General features: G+C 37.4%; 1 protein-coding gene and 1 long non-coding RNA gene across 2 annotated transcripts in view; one reads left to right on the top strand and one right to left on the bottom strand.

The window, feature by feature from the left end:
- The window catches only part of LOC144576996 (uncharacterized), a 108,499-nt gene extending 87,680 nt beyond the window's left edge, over positions 1 to 20,819 (top strand). The window contains exon 4 of the long non-coding RNA XR_013520061.1: positions 20,734 to 20,819. This is a non-coding gene — a long non-coding RNA (uncharacterized LOC144576996). The remainder of the gene's footprint in view (positions 1 to 20,733) is intronic.
- On the bottom strand, positions 473 to 25,705 carry C7H1orf185 (chromosome 7 C1orf185 homolog). The gene is made up of 5 exons (XM_035251416.3): positions 25,582 to 25,705; positions 15,447 to 15,552; positions 8,178 to 8,313; positions 2,860 to 2,896; positions 473 to 1,101 (listed from the first exon to the last, which is right to left on the bottom strand). The coding sequence occupies exons 1-5, from the start codon at positions 25,583 to 25,585 to the stop codon at positions 800 to 802; spliced, it is 585 nt and encodes a 194-aa protein (XP_035107307.1). The 5' UTR covers positions 25,586 to 25,705; the 3' UTR covers positions 473 to 799.

Genomic DNA, 25,705 nt, shown 5'->3' with positions numbered 1-25,705 from the left:
CATGTGTGTACCTATGCAACAATCCTGCAAGATCTGCTCATGTACCCCAACTTAAAGTACAATTAAAAATAAATAAATAACAAAAGAAAAAAATACATACATATTTACATAAATATATATAGTTTTTGGGATGGGACCAGGTACGGTGGCTCAAGCCTGTAATCCCAGCACTTTGGAAGGCTGAAGTGGGTGGATCACGAGGTCAAGAGATCAAGACCATCCTGGTCAACAAGGTGAAACCCCGTCTCTACCAAAAATACAAAAATTAGCTGGGCATGGTGGCGTGCACCTGTAGTACAAGCTACTCAGGAGGCTGAGGCAGGAGAATTGCCTGAACCCAGGAGGCGGAGGTTGCGGTGAGCCGAGATCATGCCATTGCACTCCAGCCTCAGTAACAAGAGTGAAACTCCATCTCAAAAAAAAAAAAAAAAAAAATTGGGAGGGATGAAGATTTTTAAATGTTTTTCTCCTATTTGTCAAAATACATTCATACTAGTTAGTATGTCTTTGGATGAGATACAGTAAGTTAAGCTTAATGTTCATGACATCACTTCTAGTTCTTCCTAACTTTGTTTCTAGAAATAAGAACCAGCAAGTTAAGTAGAGCCACTCTATGGTAAAGAACAAAAAAGTAATATTAGTATGGACATGTTAAGAGACTCAGAAGCTGTTAATTGATTCCAGTGCATAGGAGGTTTCAAAAGAAAGAAGTCATTCAGTATTATGATGAAGGTTTTGTATTTCAACCTCTGTGTTTCTTCATGAACATTTTCCCTTAATGTGGTCATCTTTTTGATGATCACAAAGTGTCATTTAGTACATCTTCAGTACCCTCTTCCAGTGAAATGGTTGACAAGTATGGATATACTTTTTCCAGTAGAGGTCCCCCGAGAGAAGGCGTTGAAGAGTTCTTTTTCACTAGAGAATCATCAGAAAACCAGTCATCAGCTGCTTCTATACTTTGACTGTAATAAGAATCAGATGGCAATGTTGATAAGCTTAATGTAACACTGCTGCGATTTGTTGGGGATCCCTCAGAGGGATCACAAATGACTTTTTTTGTTGCATGGCAGGACTCATCTTTAGAATGATCTTTAATTGCTGTAAAAAGATAGATTTGCTATGAATATTACATATTCATGAGCCAACCCTTAATTATAAGGACAATTTTAGAATGGGCAGAATAATGCTATAAATAAATTCTGAGTTGCTATCATCATCCACACAGTGTTACATGTAATTAGGAATTAGCAATATTTTCATGATAATCAAGAATGGAAAAGTCTACTCTAAATGAAGTCAACATGCTCAAGCAGAAAAAGACTAATTAGGCTAGACATGCTTCAAAATTTTCTTTAAAATTAGAAGACTGCCTTGTTTTAAAAATACTGGTATAATTAGTAAACTGACATTTTTCACATATTCAATTTTTGTAAATATTACATTACAAATTCAGCTTTCTGAAAAAGAAATAATCATTTATGATTGTAGAAATAACTACTACATATATGAAAAAAATGAACATTTAAAAAAAAGAAAATAAATAACTACTAATCTTTACAACTCAAAACCAAGCAAAAATCACTTGTAAGATACATAGTATCTATTTGGAGCAAAGGTATTTATAACTAATTGTTTCATTTTAAAATAAGGACAACTAAACATCAAAAAAGATAAGTACGTGCCTCTTTAAGCAAGTATTAGAAAATACTTGGTCTGCACTGGGAAGGGCAGATGAATTGGCTTAACACCAATAATAGTAACGAACCTTTCTATAGAGACTTTCAATTTACAAAGCATTTGGATATACTTCTATATGTTACTTATGCTCTTAATAATTCTTCAAGATAGTTGTTATTAGCACCACTTCACAAAAAGAATAAACAGACTTAGATAAATGAACCATTATAAATCAGATACAAAATAGATTTTAGCCTAGATTTTCATTACTTTGTCTCATGCTTTTCCCATTATAGTATTTAGGCTGCACATTGGCCATTAAAATATGTTGTTTTGGAAAATATTATATCTATACAATATTCTATAATACCTTTTATAACATTTTACATATTAACTTTTTAAAAAATTTCTGTATAAGGCCATTCTTGCAAACACATTAACTTTTTTTTTTTGAGACAGAGTCTCACTATGTCACCCAGGCTGGTATACAGTGGTGTGGTCTCAGCTCACTGCAGCCTCCGCCTCCTGGGCTCAAATGATTCTCCAGCCTCAGCCTCTCAAGTAGCTGGGATTACAGGCCTGTGCCATGTCACCCAGCTAATTTTTGTATTTTTCGTGGAGATGGGAGTTTCACCATATTGGCCAGGCTGGTCTTGAACTCTTGGCCTCAAGTGATCCACCTGTCTCAGCCTCCCAAAGTGCTGGGATTATAGGCGTGAGCCACTGAAGGTCTAAACATATTAACTTTTCATATTTTCCACATTTTTAAAGCTCTGTAAAATATCTTTTTATATTTTCTGTTCAGCATCCCTAAAATTATGTAGAAGGAAAAAGAAACAAAAAGAAAAAAAATTCTATCAAAGGTAATGCTTTGAGGCACTAAGATGTAATATGCAGTATCTTTTTATCCACAAGCACTACTATATGACATTGACTATCTTTGGGTACAAATAAGAGATAAAAATTAAAACTTCACATTTTAGTTTAAGATGTAATACTGCAAGTTTCATTTTTCTAAAAAATTTATGCCCTTTTACATACTAATAAATTAATGCTTCCCTTACATTTTCATACCATTAAGATACTTAGATGACATTTAGGATAGCCTCTTGATTTTTCAAGATGTCATTTGCTAAAGTTTATTAAGATTTCTTCTAATAAATTATTGAGAAAAAATACCTTTTGTATGTGCTGCTTTCTTTTTTCTTTGCTCCTCCTACATTAAAAAAAGTTATTTATATTTTAAAATCAGAATACTTTTGATATAACATATATTTTATATGAGAGTAATACATTTTAACATAATTTTTAATGGAAAATATTTCTTTCCACAGTATGAATTTCTTTCACCAAAATATAGTAAGAGAAAAGAAAACGTGTTGAAGTGTCATCTGAAATAAATTTGGATTGACCCAAAAAGGCAGTCTCCAGAATTAGGAATAACAGTTTGAATAGGATTTGTTTTCTCCATCCTCAGCAACTTGGTCAGAACTAGAGAGGGCTAAAAATTAATTAGAATTTCTAGACTTATTTAATGATCTAACAACAATAATAACAAAAAAGTGAATTCTGGTTGAAGTCTTTGTAAAAAATGGGAATATTATTTTTGTTTTTATTTTTCTTAGAGACAAGGTCTTGCTCTGTCACCCAGTCTGGAGTGCAGGGGCATTATCATAGCTCACTGCAGCCTCGAACTCCTGGGCTCAAGCAATCTTCCTGTCTCAGCCTCCTGAGTAGCTGGACTACAGGTGCACGCCACCATGCCTGATTTGTGAATATTCTTTCATAGCAAATAAAATATTGCTTAAACAATACATTCCAGATATGTTCTGGGAAGTGTGGTGGTATAGTAGTTCTCGAACTTTAGGGCATTATAATTACCTGGTGTGCCTGTAAAAATTTCAATTCTTGATGATAATATCAGATCCTACTGAAACAGATCCTCTGGAAGTGGGCTTGGGAGTATGCATTGTACCACATTCTGCAAGTAATTCTAATTCAGTTTTTTCTTACATCACTAGATAAACAATAGGCTAAAGCATGGAGTGTTTGGGATTGGGTGGGTGAAGATGAAGTTGGAGAGATAATAGCATCAGGTCTTATGTTCTGGGAGAAAATGTGTCAGTGCTCTGTGCTTATCTGCATTTGCCTGTCTCCCAGAAAAGCTAATTTAGAATACTTTTGTGCATTTTGTTAGTATTAAGTGCCTTTTTTTTTGAGACAGGGTCTCATTCTGTCACCCAGGGTGGGATGCAGTGGCATGATCATGGCTCACTGGAGCCTCAACCTCTTGGGACCAAGTGATTCTCCTGCCTCAGCCTCCTGAGTAGCTGGAACAACAGTGCATGCCACCATGCCTGGTTAATTTTTTTAAACATTTTGTACAGATGGGGTCTCACTTTGTTGCCCAGGCTGGTCTCAAACTCCTGGGCTCAAGTGATCCTCCCACCATAGCATCCCAAAGTGCTGGGATTACAGGCATGAGCCACTGCACCCAACAAGCACTTCTTACAAAATCTACTAATCCTTTGTCACTTTCACCTTAATTAACAAATGCCAGTATGGGCTTCCTGGGCTTACCTTGGCTAGATTTAAGACCAATTTATTCTGTGACTCCTGTATAAATTACCTTAGAATATTGCTTCACAGACTTTGATGTGATGTTAGATTACCCTGGGAGCTTGTTAAAATGTAGATTCTGACTCAGTAGATCTGGGATGGGGCATAAGAGTCTGCATTTCTAACAGGCTCACCTAGGTAATGCTGATATTTCTGCTCTGGGAACCAAAGATTAAGTCCCTAGACTGATTAAAATTTGACCCAAAATAAGGGAATGACAAATGGACATTCTTATATACTGCTACATGTACACAGGTAGAAATTTTTGCACTGAAACTTAATAAATCCATTTCTAGAAATTTATTATATCAAGTAAACAATTTTGGTTTTGTATAAACATTCAGCTACCAGAATATTCACCCAACATTTTTTTTTAACCTGCAATTTCAAATCCCAAGCATATGGCTGGGATTCATGCCTGTATGTGGTTCATACAGTGGTTGACGCCTGTAATCCTAGCACTTCAAGAGGCCAAGATGGGTAGATCCCTTACACCCAGGAGTTCAAGACCAGCCTGGGCGACATAATAAAACACTATCTCAAAACAAAACAAAAAACAAAAACAAACCAAAAAACACTGAACCAGGATGAAATTTAATCACTGAACAGACCAATAAGTTCTGTTTATGTGATGAATCACATTTATTGATTTGTGTATGTTGAACCAACCTTGCACCCCAAGAATAAAGCTTATTTGATTATAGTGAATAAGCTTTCTCATGCGCTGCTGGATTTGGTTTGCCAGTATTTTGTTGAGGATTTTTGCATCAATGTTCATCAAGGATATAGGCCTGAAGTTTTCTTTTTGCCTTGTGTCTCTGCCAGGTTTTGGTATCAGGATGATGCTAGCCTCATAGAATGAGTTAGGGAGGAGTTCCCCCCTCCTTAATTTTTTGGAATAGTTTCAGCAGGAACGGTACTAGCTCTTCTTTGCACATCTGGTAGAATTCAGCTGTGAATCCATTTGGTCCTGGGCTTTTTCTGGTTGGTAGGCTATTTATCACTGACTGAAGTTCAGAACTTGTTATTGGTCTGTTTAGTGATTAAATTTCTTCCTGGTTCAGTCTCTGGAAGGTGTACGTGTCCAGAAATTTGTCCATTTCTTTTATATTTTCTAGTTTATGTGCATAGAGGTGTCCATAATATTCTCTGATGGTTGTTTGTATTTCCATGTTCAGGGTAATATCCCCCCTGTCATTTCTGATTGTGTTTATTTGAATAGTCTCTTTTCTTCTATATTGTCTAGCTAGTGGTATATTTTATTACTTTTTTTCAGAACACCAGCTCCTGGATTCATTGATCTTTTGAATGGTTTTTTGTGTCTCACTCTTCTTCAGTTCAGCTCTGGTTCTGGTTATTTCTTGTCTTCTGCTAACTTTGGAATTTGTTTGCTCTTGGTTCTCTAGTTCTTTTAGTCTGTCATCCTGACTGGAGTGCAGTGGTGCCATCTCAGCTCACTGCAATCTCTGCCTCCCAGGTTCAAGTGATTCTTCTGCCTCAGCCTCCTGAGTAGCTGGGATTACAGGCACACGCCACCATGCCTGGCTAACTTTTGTATTTTTAGTAGAGATGGGGTTTCACCATGTGGCCAGGCTGGTCTCAAACTCCTGACATCAGCTGATCTGCCTGCCTTGGCCTCCCAAATTGCTAAAATTATAGACATAAGCCACTGTGCCCAGCCAGAGTGTTTTACTTCTGATTATATAATCAATTTTAGAGTATGTGCCATGTGGCAATGAGAAGAATACATATTCTGTTGTTTTGGGGGAAGAGTTCTACAGACGTCTATCAGGTCCATTTGATCCAGTGCTGAGTTCAGGATCTGAATATCTTAATGTTGTCTCAATGATCTGTCTAATATTGTCAGTGGGATATAAAAGTCTCCCACTATTATTGTGTGGAAGTCTAAGTCTCTTTCAAGGTCTCTAAGAACTTGCTTTATGAATCTGGGTGCTCCTGTGTTGGGTGCATAGATATGTAGGATAGTAGATCTTGTTGAATTGAACCCTTTACTATTTTGTAATGCCTTTCTTTGTCTTTTTTTGATCTTTGCTGGTTTGACGTCTGTTTTGTCTGAAACTAGGATTGCAACCCCTGATTTTTCTGTTTTCAATTTGCTTGGTAGATTTTTCATCATCTCTTTATTTTGAGTCTATGTGTATCATTGCATGTGAGATGGGTCTCTTGAACACAGAATATTAATGGGTCTTGCTTATTTTTCCATCTTGCTACTATGTCTTTTAATTGAGGCATTTAGCCCAGTTGCATTCATAGTTAGTATTGATATGTATGAATTTAATCCTGTCATCATTATGTTAGCTGGTTATTTTGCAGACTTGCTTATGTGGTTGCTTTATAGTGTCACTGGTCTGTATACTTCAGTGTTTTTGTGGTGGCTAGCAAGGGTCTTTCCTTTCCTGCTTCCTCCAGGAGATCTTGTAAGGCAGATCTGGTGGTAATGAATTCTCCCAGCATTTGCTTGTCTGTAAGGATCTTGTTTCTCCTTCACTTTTGAAGCTTAATTTGGTCAGATATGAAATTCTGGGTTCAATTTCTTATCTTTAAAAATGGTGACTATGGCCCCCAATCTCAACTGGCTTATAGGATTTCTTTTTCTTTTTCTTTTTAAATTAATTAATTAATTTATTTATTTTATTGCATTTTAGGTTTTGGGGTACATGTGAAGAACATGCGAGATTGTTGCATAGGTACACACATGGCAGTGTGACTTGCTGCCTTCCTCCCCTTCACCTATATCTGGCATTTCTCCCCATGCTATCTCTCCCCGACTCCCCACCCCCCGCTGTCCCTCCCCTATTTCCCCCCAACAGACCCCAGTGTGTAGTGCTCCCCTCCCTGTGTCCATGTGTTCTCATTGTTCAACACCCACCTATGAGTGAGAACATCTGGTGTTTGATTTTGTGTTCTTGTGTCAGTTTTGAGAGGTCTGCTGTTAGTCTGAAGGGCTTCCCTTTGTAGGTGGCTTGATCTTTCTCTCTAGCTGCCTTTAACATTTTTTCTTTCATTTTGACCTTGGAGAATCTAATGATCATGTGTCTGAAGAATGCTATTCTTGTGAAGTATCTTACTGGAGTTCTTGCATTTCCCTGAAAGAGATGGATGATATCCTGAAATATGTTTTCCACATTGGTTCTGTTCTCCTCATCTCTCTCAGGGATACCAGTGAGTTGTAGCTTAAATCTCTTTACATAATTCCATATTTCTCAGAAGTTTTATTCATTCCTTTTCATTCTTTTTTCTCTATTCTTGTTTTACTGTAATTTCAGAAAGCTCATCTTCAAGCTCTGAGATTCTTTCCTCCACTTGGTCTATTCTATTAATACTTGTAATTGCATTATAAAATTCATGTAGTGTGTTTTCAGCTCTATCAGGTTGGTGATGCTCTTTTCTACACTGGCTATTTTGTCTATCACCTCCTGCATTGTTTTATCATGATTTTTTTTTTTATTAGAGACAATGTCTCACTATGTTGCCCAGGCTGGAGTGCAGTGGCTATTCACAGGCACAATCCCACTACTGATCAGCACAGGAGTTTTGATCTGCTTCATTTTCACGCCTCCTTAGGCAACCTGGTGGTCTCCTGCCCCCCTGAGGTCACCATATTGATGCCAAACTTAGTGTGGGCACCTGTCAGCATAGCACACTTCCGCCCAGAACTCCTGGGCTCAAGTGATCCTCCCACCTCAGACTCCCAAGCAGTTTTTCAGTTTTCCTATAGTATAAACGCTAACTAGTTTTTCCCTCAAATTAAAAAATAACAGTGGATTTTCTGTCCTTCAGATTTTAAGAAAGTAATGCTAAAAACATGGCATCGAAATAAATTATTTAAAAAGACTGCTATAAAATATCACACCTACCTGTAATTGGAATCTCCCAGTATGAAAATTTCGAGAAATAAAAACACACTGAGAATGAGATTTAATCTTTGCCTTTGATGGTCTTTGCCTGAATCTCTCATAAATTGCTTTAAATTTGGAATTTTGAAATATTTCTCTGAAAAATATTTTACAAAGAATATTATTAAACCTGAATTAGATTATAAAACAATTAAAATTATTATTTCCAATATTTATAGATAAATCTTTAAAATCAGAATAAATAAATCATAGCATGTTTATTTTTAAAAGCACAAGTCAATTTACATACTCTCTACTCATATGTTAGGTTTTATTACCTCTATTTTATTCACAGAATATAAATTAAGCTACTTATTTTATTCATGAAATGTAAATTAAGCTATGTATGCAGGGCTATTATTATCAGTTTGAATGTTAGCCAGGAGTCTTTGATATATTTCCTTCTGGTTGTGAGAAAATTAATTGACTTTAATGTTAATTAGCCTTTCCATAAAATTATTCTTAATGGTGAAGGAAATTAAATAAAATGCAACTTATTGGTCAATTTTGGTATTTAAGCATATTTCTGGCAAAAAGTAAGAGGGGCTGGGACAGTGGCTTATGCCTGTAATCCCAGCACTGTGGGAGGCCAAGGCAGGCAGATTACTTGTGGTCAGAGTTTGAGACCAGCCTGGCCAACATGGTGAAACCCTGTCTCTACTAAAAATACAAACAAACAAACAAATTATCTGTGTATGGTAGCACACTCCTGTAATCCCAGCTACTCGGGCAGGAGAATCACTTGAACCTGGGAGATAGAGGTTGCAGTGAGCCTAGATTGCACCACTGCACTCCAGCCTGGGTGACAGAGTGAGACCCTGTCTCAAAATAAATAAATCAATAAATAAGAGGAAAAAAACAGAACTGACTCACATCGGAGGAATGTCTGTAATCTTTTCTTATCCATACAACCGCAAATAAATAAGAGAGAGTTAAAGAAAATAAAGCAGTAAGTAAAACCTCAGATGATCAAAGACAGTTAAGTATAAGGGAATGTAGATTCAAACCATCATTCTCAACTAAAGGATTTGAAGAACAATGGAACACTTTCTAGTATTGAAAAGAAAGAAATTAGCTATTAAGGCATGAAAAGACGTGCCTTTTAAGGAGTAAACTTAAATGTGTATTACTAAAGTAAAAAAATCAGTCTTAAAAGCTAAATACTATATGATTCCAACTACATGACATTCTGGAAAAGGCAAAACTATGGGCCAGGTGTGGTGGCTCACGTCCGGAATCCCAGCACTTTGGGAGACCGAGGCGGGTGGATCACAAGGTCAAGAGATTGAACCATCCTGGCCAACATGGTGAAACCCTGTCTCTACTAAAAATACAAAAATTAGCCGGGCGTTTGGCATGAGCCTGTAGTCCCAGCTACTGGAGAGGTTGAGGTGGAAGAATCGCTTGAACCCAGGAGGCGGAGGTTGCAGTAAGCCGAGACCGCGGCAACAGAGCAAGACTCCGTATCAAAAAAAAAAAAAAAAAAAAAGGAGAGAGAGAGGTCATATTATATTAAGGAGGCATTAACAATTAGGGTTCACTTATTCATTGAATTCAATTCTCAACGAATATTTATTAAGTATTTACTATGTGCAAGGAATTATGCTGGGTATTGTATATCTAGTGGTAGAAGGAAAAAGAACAGCCCCTGCCCTCATGGAATTCTCGTTACTTCCATTGACCTTAAATACTAGTAAAGAAGACCGACAATAATGTAATCACAATAAAATGAAAAATTACAACAGTGGAAATTGCTGTCAAGGAAAGCTACCTGCTATTGTGGATGTAACTAAGGGAATTAACTTGGTTAGAGAGGTCAGGGAAGGCTTTCTTAAGGAAGGGATGATTTAACTGGGCATCTGAAGAAACAGCAATAGTTTTTAAATAGAATGTGGTGGAAGAGGGGACATGTGAAAGTAAGAATATTCTAGACAGAGAGAATATCACATACAAAGACCTACTGGCCAGATTAGAACAATGTAACAGAAACACAGAAAGCAAGAGGGAAAGTGAGAGATGAGACTGGGGCATATGCTCGGGCAGACCATGTAAGTCCTTAAAAGGTTTATCTTTATCTCAAAGCCAATGAAGTCCTTTAAAATATAGTGAGCGTGGGGTAGAATGGTAGGGTGGGCCTGGCACAGTGGCTCACACTTGTAATCCCAGCACTTTGGAAGGCCATGGCAGGTGGATCACCTAAGACCAACCTGGCCAACACAGCAAAACCCTGTCTCTTCTAAAAATACAAAAATTAGCTGGATGTGGTGGCACGCACCTATAGTCCCAGCTATTTGGGAGGCTAGGGCAGGAGAATTGCTTGAACCTGGGAGGTGGAGGTTGCAGTGAGCTGAGTTCACACCACTGAACTCCAGCCTGGGTGTGATCTTGGTGCCAGACTCCATCGCAAAAAAAAAAAGCGTTCTCCATTAAAAAGGGTGACTTGATCAGATTTGCCCTTGGAGAATATCTGGTAGAAGTGTGGAGAAAAGATTAAATTAGTACAATGCTGAAGGTAGGAGTCAGTTATAACTCCTTTTGCAGTAGTCTCTGTGGGGGATAAAGAGAACTTGGATAGGACGGTGGCTGTGGTAAAGGAGATAATTGAATAGATATGAGCAATACATGAAGTAAAGTAAATAGAGTGTAGTGATGATTCAAGTCTAGTTGGAGTGGGGAAGAGAGAGGGAGATTCAAGAATGTCTTTCATTTTTAGGGAAAAAAATAAAACCCATTCCTTCCTTGACCCTGCATTTTCCCCCAGCTACTGTGCTGGGGGAATCCTGTTCACAATGAGATGTCTATACTTGTCTAAATGTTCTCACCTCTTGTGTTTGCTCAAAGATGAGCTTCTGAACCTCTTATACCAGTAAAACTGTTCATCAAGGTCACCAATGACATCTCTGTTGCTAAATTCAAAAAGTGTTTCTCTGTTCTCATCTTTCTCAACTTGAGTACCTTCAATATAGCTGCCACCACCTTCTTGAAACAGTTTTAAATTTAGACTTCCTTGACACCATAGCTTTCTGATTTTCTTTCTTCACAGGCATTGTTGATTCTTTCTATTCTTCCTCTAGATTTCTAAATGTTGGTGGCATGAAGAGCACAGTTGTAGGACATGTTCTCTTTTGACATTCATTCCTTGGTTAGTCTCAGCCATTTCTATGACTTTAGATACTCTCTATATATCAAATCTTCAGCCCTGACTTCTCTCCTGAAGTTTATACATGTATATCCAATTGCCTATTTGACCTTTCCATTTGGATGTCTAACAGGCTTTCAAACTTACATCCAAATACAAAGCTTAGTTTATCATCTGCTCCTTAAATTGCTCCTCTCTTTCATAATCTCCTTGTCTCGGAAGATGGCTGAGCTTAACTGAGCTGAGTAAAGTATAAACTACGTAGCTGCTTACGGTAAAAACTTATGTGTCATCATTAATTCTGCCATTTTCATTCAATCTGTCAACAAGATCTGCTGACTCTACCTGCAAAACCTATCTCAGATCCAGCTACATCTTTTCATCTTCTCAACTTCCACGTTAGTGCAAAAGACACCATAAACTCTCACCCAGACTATGCAATAGTCTCCTGACTTGCCTCTCTGCTTTCACTCTTGCGCCATCACAATACAGGCTTCACAGAGACATAAAGATATTTTTTAAAAAGTGTAAATCAGAACTTTCATACATTGCTGGTGGGAGTGTGTACACACTTCAGAAAAGTGTTTGGCAGTTTCTTATAAAGCTAATCACATGATTTAACAATTCTAGTTTTAGGTATTTACCTAAGAAAAGTGAAAGTACATGTACAAAAGATTTATACAAGAATGCTCATGGCAGCCATTTTCCTAAGAGCTAAAAACAAAATGACCCCAATGTCCATTAACAAAAGAATAGATAAACAAACCAAGGTATATTCATCAAATGGAATATACCTTGATTGAGTAATATTATTACTCAACAAAAACAATGAACTATGGCTGGATAAATGCAATATAAATGAATCTCAAAAATATTATTATTATTATTTTGAGACAGAGTCTTGCTCTGTTGCCCAGGCTCCAGTGCAGTGGCATGATCCTGGCTTGCTGCAACCTCTGCCATCTAGGTTCAAGTGATTCTCCTGCCTCAGCCTTCCGAGTAGCTGGGATTACAGGCATGCGCCACCGTGACCGACTCATTTTTGTATTTTTAGTAGAGACCAGGTTTCACTGTTCACTGGTCTCGAACTTCTGACCTCAAGAGATCTGCCCACCTTAGCCTCCCAAAGTGTCACGATTACAGATGTTCCCCCTTCTTGAACATACACCTACATCTCCAGATAAATAACCATACACTGACCTCATACTTGCCCAGGACCCATTAAAGTTGCAGTATTTAACATCTCTGCCAATACCAGGACAAGCAACAACAGTAACAAACTATTGCCCAGGTTCCCTGGACTAGCCGAGGAGCAGGGCTTTGAAACTCCTGTTGGGACACAGTTGGTCTGCAGTCGACCCAGGATGGTCTACTCAGCACAGCTGACTGCTTCAGTGCTGCTATCAGATGATGTCTTCTATCTTTTGTGAATGATTGGAACTTTTAAACCTCCCCTCCCCTCCTCCTTTCCCCTCTGCACCTAGTTTTTTCCCATTGGTTCCAGACAAAGATGACCTATAAATATATTTAGTGTTTTGCCACACACACAAAAAAATGTGCCACCGTGCCCAGCCTGGAAAATATGTTGGGTGAAAAAAAGCAGACATAAAAAGTCCATATGATCCAAGAACAGGAAAAATTAATCTACGGTGATAGAAATCTGAATAATTCTAACCTCTAAGGTGGGAGGTCGGGAGTGATGCCTGGAAAGGAACATAAGGGAACTTTCCAGGCTAAGGAAAAGCTCTTTATCTTGATAGAGTGGTGGTTACATAGATGTATATTTGTTGAAACTGATAGCTGTACATTTCAAATCTATGCACTTTCTTGCATGTAAACTAAACCTCAATTTTAAACAGTTATTAAAATGTAAATCAGCTATAAAATAGTCTTTATGTATTTTTGAGACAGAGTCTCGCTTGTCACTCAGGCTGGAGCACAATGGTGCAATCTTGGATCACCGCAACTTCTGCCTCCAGGGTTCTTGTGTCTCAGCCTCCTGGGTAGCTGGAATTACAGGCTTGTGCCACCATGCCTGGCTAATTTTTTGTGTTTTTAGTAGAAACAAAGTTTTGCCTTGATGGCCAGGCTGGTCTCAAACTCCTAGCCTCAAGTGATCTGCCCACCTCAGCCTCCCAAAGTGCTGGGATTACAGGCATGAGTCATCACACTCCACCTAGGATAGTCTATAAAATAGAGGTAATATTGCTTCTACCTCATTGGGTTAAGTCTAAAGGAGATAGCATATGAAGCACTTATTACAGTACCTATGTAGAAAGCACTCAGTGTTAGCTACTATGACAATGCTATTCCCCTTGTTTAGAACCTCCCAATGGCACTAATAAAATCCAACTCCATATTCTAGCCTACAAATTCTTATGTGATCTGGCCTTTACATGTCTCTTCAATCTCATGATTGTTTTCCTCTCACACTGCAGATTATTCATCTTGGCTTTGTTTCTGTTTGCTAAATATGTCAAGACCATTCCTTAGGGTCTTTGTATTTGCTCTGCTTCTAGTTTAGATGGCTCTTGCACAAAGTCTTCATACGTCTGGTTCCTTCTACCTTAGGTCTTACATTAAATACAACCTACTTTAGTACACACATATTCTGACTACTTTATTTGTTTATTAGCTGTCCCCTGCTAGTGGCATTGCAAATCTATGAAACAGGAACTTGTTTAACTTGTTCACAGTTGTATGCTCAATACCTAGAACAATGGCAAGCACCTAATAAATATTTGTTGGAAGAATAAGTAAGTGAATAATTTCTAGGTTTCTGACCAGTGAATGTAGATGGGTATTGTGTATTCATCTGAGACAGGTAACACTGGAAGACTGTGTGGGAAGATTATGCTACAATTTATATGTTTTAAACCTTAGACAATGTAAACACTGAAATTATTTATTTGTTTATTTATTTATTTATTTATTTTGAGACGGAGTTTCACTCCTGTTACCCAGGCTGGAGTGCAATAGCTCGGCTCTCTGTAACCTCCACCTCCTGGGTTCAAATGATTCTCCTGCCTCAGCCTCCAGAGTAGCTGGGACTACAGGTGTGCACCACTACATCCAGCTAATATTTTTTTTGTATTTTTTCTAGAGACAGGGTTTCGCCATTTTGGCCAGGCTAGTCTCAAACTCCTGACCTCAGATGATCAGCCCACCTTGACCTCCCAAAGTGCTGGGATTACAGGCATGAGACACGGCACCCAACCTGAAACGATTTAATAATTAGAAACACCAAATTTTACAGTTGAAAGGAATTGAGGTGTCAAATAATCTTTTTTCTGTTTCTGACAAAAGACCACTTTTAGACCATACCAAGGCATTCTGTCAGCTTTTTTCTTAAGTATCTCCTGAAGAAAAGCTTTCTTTTCTGTAATATTTTCAATCTCTAAAACTGGGAGTCAATTTTTAAAAACTTTTCATCTCACATTACAATCAAACCCATGTTGTCTAGAAAATAAAGGTCAGGCATGGTTGCTCATGCCTGTAATCCTAGCACTTTGGGAGGTCAAGGTGGGCAGATCATCTGAGGTCAGGAGTTAAGAGACCAGCCTGGCCAATGTGGCAAAACCCCATCTCTACTAAAAATACAAAAATAGCCAGGCATGCCTGTAATCCCAGCTACTCTGGAGGTTGAGACAGGAGAAATCGCTGGAACCCAGGAGGCAGAGGTTGCAGTGAGCCAAGATGATGCCACTGTACTCCTGTCTGGGTGACAGAGCAAGGCTCTGTCAAAAGAAGAAAGAAGGAAAGAAGGAATGAAGGAAGGAAGGAAGGAAGGGAGAGAGGGAAGAAGGGAGGGAGGGAAGGAGGGAGGGAGGGAAGGAGGGAGGGAGGAAGAAAATAAAGTCTGTCTTGTTATCCTTCAAAATTTCGATGCATGGACGTTGCTATTATCAGTATTTCTTTTTTCAGGCTACTTATAATATGTAAAGCCTCAGTCCCCAACCAAAGGGGGGACCAAATTCCAAACTACACAACCAATACTATCATAGTTATTTAAGTTTACTACCATTTGAAAAAGTCCTTTATTGAAGTTTTAAAAGGAAAAAAGGTTAAACAAATATTCGAATAAACCTTACCTTCGTTTGCAAATCAGGAACCACAAAGCTGATGCCAAAGCAAAGAAACCAATTCCCAAAATAACAGCACCGGCAGCCAGAAAATGGGTTAAGTAATTTAAAAAACCTATCCAAATAAATTACAAAAGATTATTTCATGCATATATTTTCAATCTCTAGGTAAAATTAAATTATATACTTCAAATAATATAGCATGGTGTAGTGTTAAGACATTAATCAGGAGATTGGGAGATGGGAATTCTAGTCCAAGCAATTCTAATAAACTCCAAGACCCTGGATTAGAGAATTACACGGGGCCTCCTGATGATCATGGCCCAGGACACATTTCTTTGACGATGCCAGTATTTGAAACTTTGGTTTTGTTTGTGTTTGTACAGCTGCCACCACCTTGTTATCTGTTTTTCTTCCTTCTCAGTCTAGTTTTTTTTTTATTTCTCCAGTCTCATTCTTGGCAGCCCTCCAACATAAGACACTTTTCATTTTAAGATTTGTATTATCAATCTTTATAAGGAGGCAGATAAGGGTAATAAAGCAACAAATATGAGGAATTTTTAAGATCTTAGAAATCTTTACAAGTTTTATCTAAAAGGTAATATGAGGATGGGCGTGGTGGCTCATGCCTGTAGTCCCAACACTTTGGGAGGCTGAGGCGGAAGGATCTTGAAGCCAGGAGTTGGATACCAGCCTGACCATGAGCAAGCACCATCTCTACAAAAAATTAAAAAATATAATTAACCAGGGTCTGGGTGCAGTGGCTCACGCCTGTAATCCCAGCACTTTGGGAGGCTGAGAAGGGCGGAACACCTGAGGTCAGGAGTTTGAGATCAGCCTGGCCAACATGGTGAAACCCTGTTTATTAAAAATAAAAAAAATTAGCCTAGCATGGTGGTATGTGCCTGTGGTCTCAGCTATTTAGGAGGCTGAGGCAGGAGATTCACTGGAACCTGGGAGGCAGAATTTGCAGTAAGCTGAGATAGCACCACTGCACTTGAGCCTGGGCTACAGTGTGAAACTCTGTCTCAAAAACAAAAAAAAAAAAAGAAAAAGAAAAAATTACCCAGATGTGGTGGCACTTGCCTGTTAGTCCCAGCTACTCGGGAGGCTGAGGCGGCAGGATAGCTTGAGCCCAAGAGTTTGAGGTTACACTGAACTAAAATTACTCCACTGCACTCTAGTCTGGGCAACAAAATGAAACTTGTCTCTCTTAAAAAAGAAAGAAAGAAAGAGGGCCGGGCGCGGTGGCTCAAGCCTGTAATCCCAGCACTTTGGGAGGCCGAGGCGGGTGGATCATGAGGTTAAGAGATCGAGACCATCCAGGTCAACATGGTGAAACCCCGTCTCTACTAAAGATACAAAAAATTAGCTGGGCATGGTGGCGCGTGCCTGTAATCCCAGCTACTTGGGAGGCTGAGGCAGGAGAATTGCCTGAACCCAGGAGGCGGAGGTTGCGGTGAGCCGAGATCGCGCCATTGCACTCCAGCCTGGGTAACAAGAGCGAAACTCCGTCTCAAAAAAAAAAAAAAAAAAAAAAAGAAAGAAAGAAAGAAAGGTAACCGAAAACATTATAAAGTGAAAGATAAACACCTATAGGAATTAAAAGGATGTTACCCTTCATTTTACAGATGGTAAAATTGAGCTCCACGAAGGAAAAGTAATGAACTAAGGTTATGCAGCAAATTAAAGCCAGTCCTCTGGGGTTTTCCCCCCATTATCTTATCACTGCTACAAATTACAGTAATTCTGGTATGTATTAAAAATAATTAGGAATGAAGAAGGCATGGGGTAATTATAAGTTGGTCAAGTCTTCATTAAGATTCTGAAATCTGCAGAAACTGTAAAAAGCTTTCAAAAAAGAAGAAAGAAGACAAAGACGAAGAAGAAGAAGAAGAAGAAGAGGAGGAAGAGGAGGAGGAGGAGGAGGAGGAGGAGGAAGAGGAATAAGAAGAATAAAGCTTTCTGGTTTTTATTTTTATTTTTTTGTTTTAAGACAGTTTTGCTCTGTCACTGAGGCTGGAGCACAATGGAGCAATCTCTGCTCACTGCAACCTCTGCCTCCTGGGTTCAAGTGATTCTCCTGCCTTAGCTTCCCGAGTAGCTGGGATTACAGGCATCTGTCATCATGCCTGGCTAATTTTTTGTATTTTTACTAGAGACAGGGTTTTACCATGTCAACCCAGCTGATTTTGAACTCCTGACCTCAGGTGATCCTCGGCCTCCCAAAATGCTGGGATTACAGGTGTGAGCCACCGTACCTGGCCTACTTTTTGTATATTTAGTAGACATGGCATTTTATCAAGTTGGCCAGGCCGGTCTCGAACACCTGACCTCAAGTGATCCACCTGTCTCAACCTCCCACAGTGCTGGGATTACAGGTGTAAGCCATCGAGCCCAGCCCAGAAAGAAAGATTTCATAGGAGGCTTTATAGAGTTTGAACCTTAAGACAACTGAGGAGTATATTATTTTGGGAAAAGATTGAGGGTAAAACTAACTGAAGATCTTTTGTGTGAATGTACTATTAAGTTTCTCTAAGAATATGACATGATAAAGACTTTTGTCATTTCCATATTTGTATTATTTTCTAAGTAATTTCCAGCTTCAAGATAGTGCCTGTCAAATCTTAGTTTTCTTTGAGATCAGAAATGTCTACATTCAGGAATTAATTAGTGATACAGAAAGGTTATATAAGATTATTTCTCATAGTGATACTTGTAACATAAAAACTCTAAATGCCCCAAATTAGGAAGTCAAATAAATTTAAATGATGCTATATATGAAAAATATATCTAACATTTATACTGAAAATACCATATGCCAGACACTATTCAAAGTGCTTTAATAACATTATTTAATTCTCCAAATTTTATGATTTCTGCACTTTACATTTGAGAAAACAGATGAGGCAAATTGAGGCTAAATAGCTTTTTCAAAAGAATAGAACTGGTAAGTGGGAGAATAGTAGTAATTTAAATGTTGCTACGGGACTTTATCAACTAGATTGGGTAAGGAATAGAGACAGTGAATATCTTTATATATATATATTTTTTAAGAAAAACAGTTAAATATAGATGTTAAAAATTTAAGGGTAGCCAAAACAATCTACAGATCCAAAACGATTCCTATCAAGGGTAACCAAAACCATCTACAGATTCAATACAATTCCTGTCAAATTAACAATGAAATTCTTCACAGAAATAGGAAAAAATTATAAAATGTGTATGAAACCACAAAAGACCCTGAATAGCTAAAGCAATCCTGAGCAACAAACAAACAAAAACAAAGTTGGAGGTATCACACTATCTGACTTCAAAATATACTACGATGCTGTAATAACCAAAACAGCACAGTGTTGGCATAAAACCAGAAACATAGGCCAATGGAACAGGATAGAGAACACAGAAATTAATCCACATGTCTACAGCCAACTTATTTTTGCCAAAGTGCCAGTAACACTCACTGGGGAAAGAACAACCTCTTGCTGGGAAAACTGGATATCCATCTGCAGAAGACTCTTACTACTTCTCACCATATACAAAAATCAACTCAAAATGGATTAAATACTTAAGTGTAAGAGCCCAAACTATAAAACAACTAGAAAAAAACACAGGGAAATGCTTCAGGACATTGGTTTGAGAAAAGATTTTGTGAATAAGAACTCAAAAGCACAAATAACAAAAGCGAAAATAAATAAATGGGATTATATCAAACTAATCCCTTCTGCACGGTAAAGAAAATGATCAATAAAGTGAAGAGACAACTTGTCGAATGGCAGAAAATATCTGCAAACTATTCATCTGACAAGGGATTAATATTTAAAATATACAAGGAACTCAAGCAACTCAGTGGCAAACAAACATAATCTGATTAAAAATGGGAAGATGAACTGAATAGACATTTCTCAAAAGACATACAAATGGCCAACAGGTATATGAAAAAATGTTCAGCATCACTATTATCAGGGAAATGCAAATCAAAACCACTATGAGGTATTATCTCACCCCAGTTAGAATGGCTATTACCAAAAGGACAAAAAACAAATTTGACAAGGATGCAGAGAAAGGGGAATCCTTATAAACTGTTGGTGGGAATGCAAAATAGTACAGCCATTATGAAAAACAATATGGAGTTTTCTCAAAAATATAAAAATAAAATTACCATATGATTCACCAATTCCACTTCTGGATATATATCCAAAGGAAAGGAAATCATATACCAAAGTGACATCTGTACCTCCATGTTTGTTTTAGCATTATTCACAATAGCCAAGATATGGAATCAACCTAGGTGTCCATCAATGAAAGAGTGAATAAAGAAAATGTGGTATCTATATACAATGAAATATTATTCAGTCCTAAGAACAAATGAAACATTTGCAGCAATATGGATGGGACTGGAAGTCATAAGTGAAACAAGCCAGGAACAGAAAGACAAAAATTGTATGTTCTCACTCATATGTGGGAGCTTAAAAAGTGGATTTCATGAAGAGAGTAAAATGGTGGTTACCAGAGGCTGGGAAGGGAGTGGGGGAGGGGAGGATGATGAGAAGTTGATTAATGGGTACAAGCATACAGTTAGAAGGAATATGTTCTTTAATGTTTGATGGCAGAGCAGGGTGACAATAGTTAATGACAATGTATTATATATTTTAAAATAGCTAGAAGATAAGAATTATAATGTTCTTAATACAAAAATAAATGTTTGAGGTGAGGGATATCCCAATAACCCTGATTTGAGTATTACACATTGTATACATGTGTCAAAATATTACTCTGTACCCCATAAATATGCACAATTATGTCAACTAAAAAAACTCAAACTTTAAGAGTATCACAAAAGAGAATCTAAATGGCCAATAAACATGTAAATATGTTATTAATCATTAAGGAAATGAAAATTAAATCACAATGAGATACTATGACCACTATATACAGTGCCTCCAATGAAAAAGAAAATATGAAGTACTGGCAAGGAGGCAGAGTAGCCAAACTCTCATTCACTGGTGGTGAGAATGTCATTCAGTAAAATACTTTAAAAAACTGTTTAGTACTATTATAAAAGCTGAACACATGCATTCTTATAATCCAGCAATTCAACTCTTAGGCAAATACCCAACTGAGGAGCATACATATGTTCTCAAAATATGTGCTAAAATATTTATAGGAGCACTACTTGACATAGCCCACAAATTGGAAACTGGGGAAAGAGGTAGATGGCACGGTAGACAGAACACAAACTTAGACTTTATCTGTAATATTTCTTTTCTTTTTCTTTTTTTAAACACTTTTTTAGACTAGCTAAGTGCAGCAGTGATAAGAGGAGGAAGAACTGAACAAAAAGTTTGATCTGCAACTGACTGTGAACAATCAATTGAGACTCACTACCTTTGGAGCAGCCATTTATGGAGTGGCATGTAAGTGGGCGGTGGGGGGGTCTCTCTCTATCACCCAGGCTGGTCTTGAACTCATGGCCTCAAGTGATCCTCTCATCTTAGCTTCCTGAGTAGCTGGTATTATAGGCATGAGCCACCATGCTCAATATTAAAGTTCCTTAAAAAAAATTACAGATCTGGGTCAGGCACGGTGGCTCACTCCTGTAATCCCAGCATTTTGGGAGTCCGAGGTAGGTGGATCATGAGGTCAGGAGATCGAGACCAGCCTGGCCCTGTCTCTATTAAAAATACAAAAATTATCTGGGAGTGGTGGCACATGCCTGTAGTGAGACTCTGCCTCAAAAAGAAAAAAAAAATTACAAATCTGAAGCTTACATGAGCAAAAAAAAGTTCATTTATGAGGAGATTACATGGGTGTTTGCTATTCTGTTTCCTTTTCATTTTTCTGCTTTTCTCCAATATATATTGGAGACAGGGTCTGACTCTGTTGCCCAGGCTGGAATGCAGTGGCACAATCATAGTTCACTGCAACCTTGAACTCCTGGGGCCCAAGGGATCCTTCTACCTTGGCCTCCCAAATAACTAGGATTACAGGCACGTGTCACCATTCCTGGGTAATCTTTTTACTTTTATTAGAGACATGGTCTCACTTTTTTGCCAAGGCTGATTTCCTTTCCTCAAATATTTAGAAATATATAGACATAATATAATCTCAATTTTGTTAAAAAAAAAGAGTGAGAGAGAGAGGAAATGTTATTTATATAAAAAAAAATCAACATTGGTTATTCCTGGGGTAAGGGCTTATAGGTAAAAGTTTCACTCTAGACCTTTCTGTATATCAAATATTCTACCACGAATATCTTAGAAAAATCAGAAAAAATTTAATGCTTCATATATAATTCCTGACTCATCTATTTAGATATTGCAAGTCTCCTTGTAGCACATTCTATATTTGTATCACTGTTTATAGCCCACTTAACTTTCACCTCTGAGAATCTCTGCCCTTTTCCCTTTCCCCTCCTTAAAAATTCTCCATTAGGACAGAAAATAGGTGTGACTAGTACACAATTCCAGCCCTTGGTTTAAAAGAATCATTTACCTCTCAGGGGAATTTCAATGAGATATAAAGAACATGAAAGTTTCCAAAACATTTTACCACAGGAAAGATAAATTACATATTTGCAAATACCTTCAACAAATCTTGCTTTCTGTCTGAATCAATTTGTAAAATGAGAAGGCGTGACTGTCTGATCACTACGTTCTGCTCCTACTCTGAAGGTTTAGTCAATATATATCATAAAATAATGTTATATACAAAGGTAGTATTTTTACTTCTTTGACTCCCCTCTTAAGTATCCTATCTAAAGTAATAACTTCCCATTTTTTGTTTTTTTGGGGTTTTTTTTTTTTGGCCCTAGTAAGATCCCACCCATTTTCAATAGTGTGGGATCTATTTTGTCACCCTATTTCTTTGTCTTTAATAATAATCATTAACAATATTCTTTATTTATTGGTTTATTGTCTATTGTCTGTCTTCTTAGAACCAATAGAACACAAGTCTTTTCCACTATTCTATTCTCAGAGTTTGGAATAATGACTGATTGGTTACTCAATAAATGATTAAATATTCAATGAATGAATGATAAATGCTAGTATTAAAAAATGAATAATATAAGGTTCTTCCCCTCAAGAAGTATGCTGCTTAGTAGGAAGGACATACATATTTTTAAAGTTCAATTTCAAAGTATTATGGGTGTTATAATGGAATAATACAAAATAAAGACATAGGAAGATCTTATGAAAGAAAGATAGAAGAAAGTTTTTTTTAAGGCTGTATGGTTAAACATTGCCTGATAATTTTCTATTGCCAAATACTAGTCAAGAATTGATGATTCAGAGATAAGTAACAGGCCAGGTGTGGTGGCTCATGCCAGTAATCCCAGCACTTTGGGAGGTCGAGGTGGGCAGATCACCTGAGGTAAGGAGTTCAAGACCAGCCTGGCCAACATGGCAAAACCCCATCTCTACTAAAACAAAACAAAACAACACAAAAATTAGCCAGACTTGGTGGCTCCCATGTGTAATCCCAGCTACTTGGGAGGCTAAGATGGGAGAATTGCTTGAACTCAGGAGGCAGAGGTTGCAGTGAGCCAAGATTGCACTGCTGCACTCCAGCCTGGGTGACAGAGCAAGACTTGGTCTCAAAAAAAAAACAAAAACAAAAACACATTATCATGGAGCATACAGTCTAGAAGAGAACGAATCATTTAAACATCTATGTTCCTTAAAATGTCCTACGTGCTATGAGAATAACCTGTTTACAGTGCTATAACAACAGAGGGAGTTTGACCCAATGCAAAAGTAGTTTTCTAGAAATGACACCTGAGCCGAATCTTAAGATCTAGACCGTAAGAAATAGCCTAGTCAAAGGGATTAAGTCTTCAACCTGATTATGACTTTTCCATCTGAAAATAAATAAAACTCTCTCCCTACAGCACCCTCTAGCTTACAATTGGGCCTTTCCTTACCATTTATAGCCAAACTTCTTTAAATAAAAATTTCTACTTACATACAACTTCTATTTCCACAGTGATTAATAACTTCATTAACACAAAATCAAAAGGTCACTATTGACTTTTCTCCCTCTCTTGCTTTAATGTCTGTAACTTAAATTCACTTGTTTTTCCTCCCAATTCTATAACTGCATTTGTAAGTCCTTCTTCTTCAGCCTGCCTATATTCACATATTTATATATTTATGTGTTACATATTTATCTGTTATAGATCTATATATTAAATCAGAAGTACTAAGTATTTGTACCAGGAATATTTTCAGATTATTTTTTTCAATGTTTCCAGAACTATAAGTCCTGCTTTTATTTTTGAGTATTCGCAAACTACCTGTTTATTTTGCTCTTCTTGAGTTTTGTCGGATTTCATTCTTAGGTTTATGCTGTATAAAAATAGTTTAGTCCAATCAACAAATATCTGTTGAACAGCAAATATATGTGAAACACTGTATGGGGGGGGCACAGGGAGATAAAAAGCTATTTACAATAAGAATTAATCTTTACTCCGAGATTTAAAAATCTATAATGAAATATATGCAGGGCTGATGTGCAGCCAGTATGTAAAGTGGACCATATTGATCTGATATAAGCCTAACTGGATCTGTGAATTTTGAAAAGCTACTTATTATACTGGATGAATCTTAATGTTCTCACTTGAAACAATGAGAATTATACTATCTCACAGAATTATAGCAAGGAATAAATAAGATAATGTTATAAGAAATTAATAACATAATGGCTGGGCGCAGCAGCTCATGACTGTAATCCCAGCAGTTTGGGAGGCCAAGGAAGGTGGATCACCTGAGGTCACGAATTCAAGACCAACATGGCCAACATGGTGAAACCCTGTCTCTACTAAAAGTACACAAGATTAACCAGAGTGATGGTGTGTGCCTATGGTCCCAGCTAGTAGGGCAGTTGAGGCAGGAGAATTGCTTGAACCCAAGAGGCAGAAATTGCAGTGAGTCGAGATTGTGCCACTGCACTCCAGCCTGGGTGACCAAGTAAGACTCAGTCTCCAAAAAAAAAAAAAAAGGAAAGACATCTGAAACTTAGCATGCCGTAAAGCAAGACTCAACAAGCTTTTGTTTTTTTTGTGGCTTTTGTGGGGTTCTTATTTTTATTTATTTATTTTTTGAAACAAGATCTCACTCTGTTGCCCAGGCTGGAGTACAATGGCATGATCATAGCTCACCATAGTCTCAAACTCCTGGGCTCAACTGCTCCTCCCACCTCAGCCTCCTAAGTAGCTAGGACTACACATGTGTGCCACCATGCCTGGCTAATTTTTAAATTTTTTGTAGAGATGGAGTCTCTCTATGTTGCCCAGGTTGGTCTTGAACTCCTGGCCTCAAGTGATTCCTCTACCTCAGCCTTTCAAAGTGCTGGGATTACAGGTGTGAGCCACTGTACCTGGCCAAGACCCAACAAGTTTTATAAAATCATTATTATATATACCATGTTCCCTGACAATAATGCAATTAATCTCGATTAACCTGAAATATATCCTAAGAAAAGCTCCTGTGCTAGGGGAAGTTTAAAAATCACATTGTAAATAACTCACTAGTTAAAGAAGAAATCAGTGGAACCTAGAAAATACACAGAACTAAATAATAATGAAAATACTATGCATAAATACTCATAGCAACACAGCTGGAACAAAATTTAAGGAAAATATGTAGCCCTAATGCATGTATTAGAAAAGAAGTTTGAAAATGAATGAGCCTAGCATATACATTACAAGTTGAAAAAGACCAGCAAAATAAACCCAAAGAAAGTAGAGGAAGAAAATAAGAAGGAACAGAAATTAATGAAATAAAGTTTATGATCTTGATAAAAACTAATAAAATGGACAAATCTCTAGTAAGATTAACCAAATGAAAAATATAGAAGGCATAATAAATAATATTAAAAATGAAGAAAGAACATAATTACAGATAGAGCAAAGGTTAAAATAAATACTTTCAATGAATTTATGCTTACTTTAAAACTTATGCAAAATAACATATACCTAATAAGTAACTTATATAAAGTGACTCAAGAAGTAATAGAAAACATATATATCCTCAGAAAATGGATTCAATAAAAAATACATATATGAACGGTATCCACTAAACTGAATCAATAGTTACAAAATTTCCCCCAAAGAAAATAGAACTTTACAATTTCTACTGTATACCCATGATTCAAGTATTTCTTATCTTATATGAGCACTTCCAGAGAATAGAAAGAGATTTCTCGTTGTTAGCCTAAATACATTTCTTTCTTTTTCCCAGGCAAAAAGCTAGACTACATGATCCAGC

The sequence above is a fragment of the Callithrix jacchus genome, chromosome 7, assembly GCF_049354715.1.
Source record: "Callithrix jacchus isolate 240 chromosome 7, calJac240_pri, whole genome shotgun sequence".
Classification (NCBI taxonomy): Eukaryota; Metazoa; Chordata; class Mammalia; order Primates; family Cebidae; genus Callithrix; species Callithrix jacchus.
This window is presented reverse-complemented; position numbering and strand designations above follow the sequence as displayed.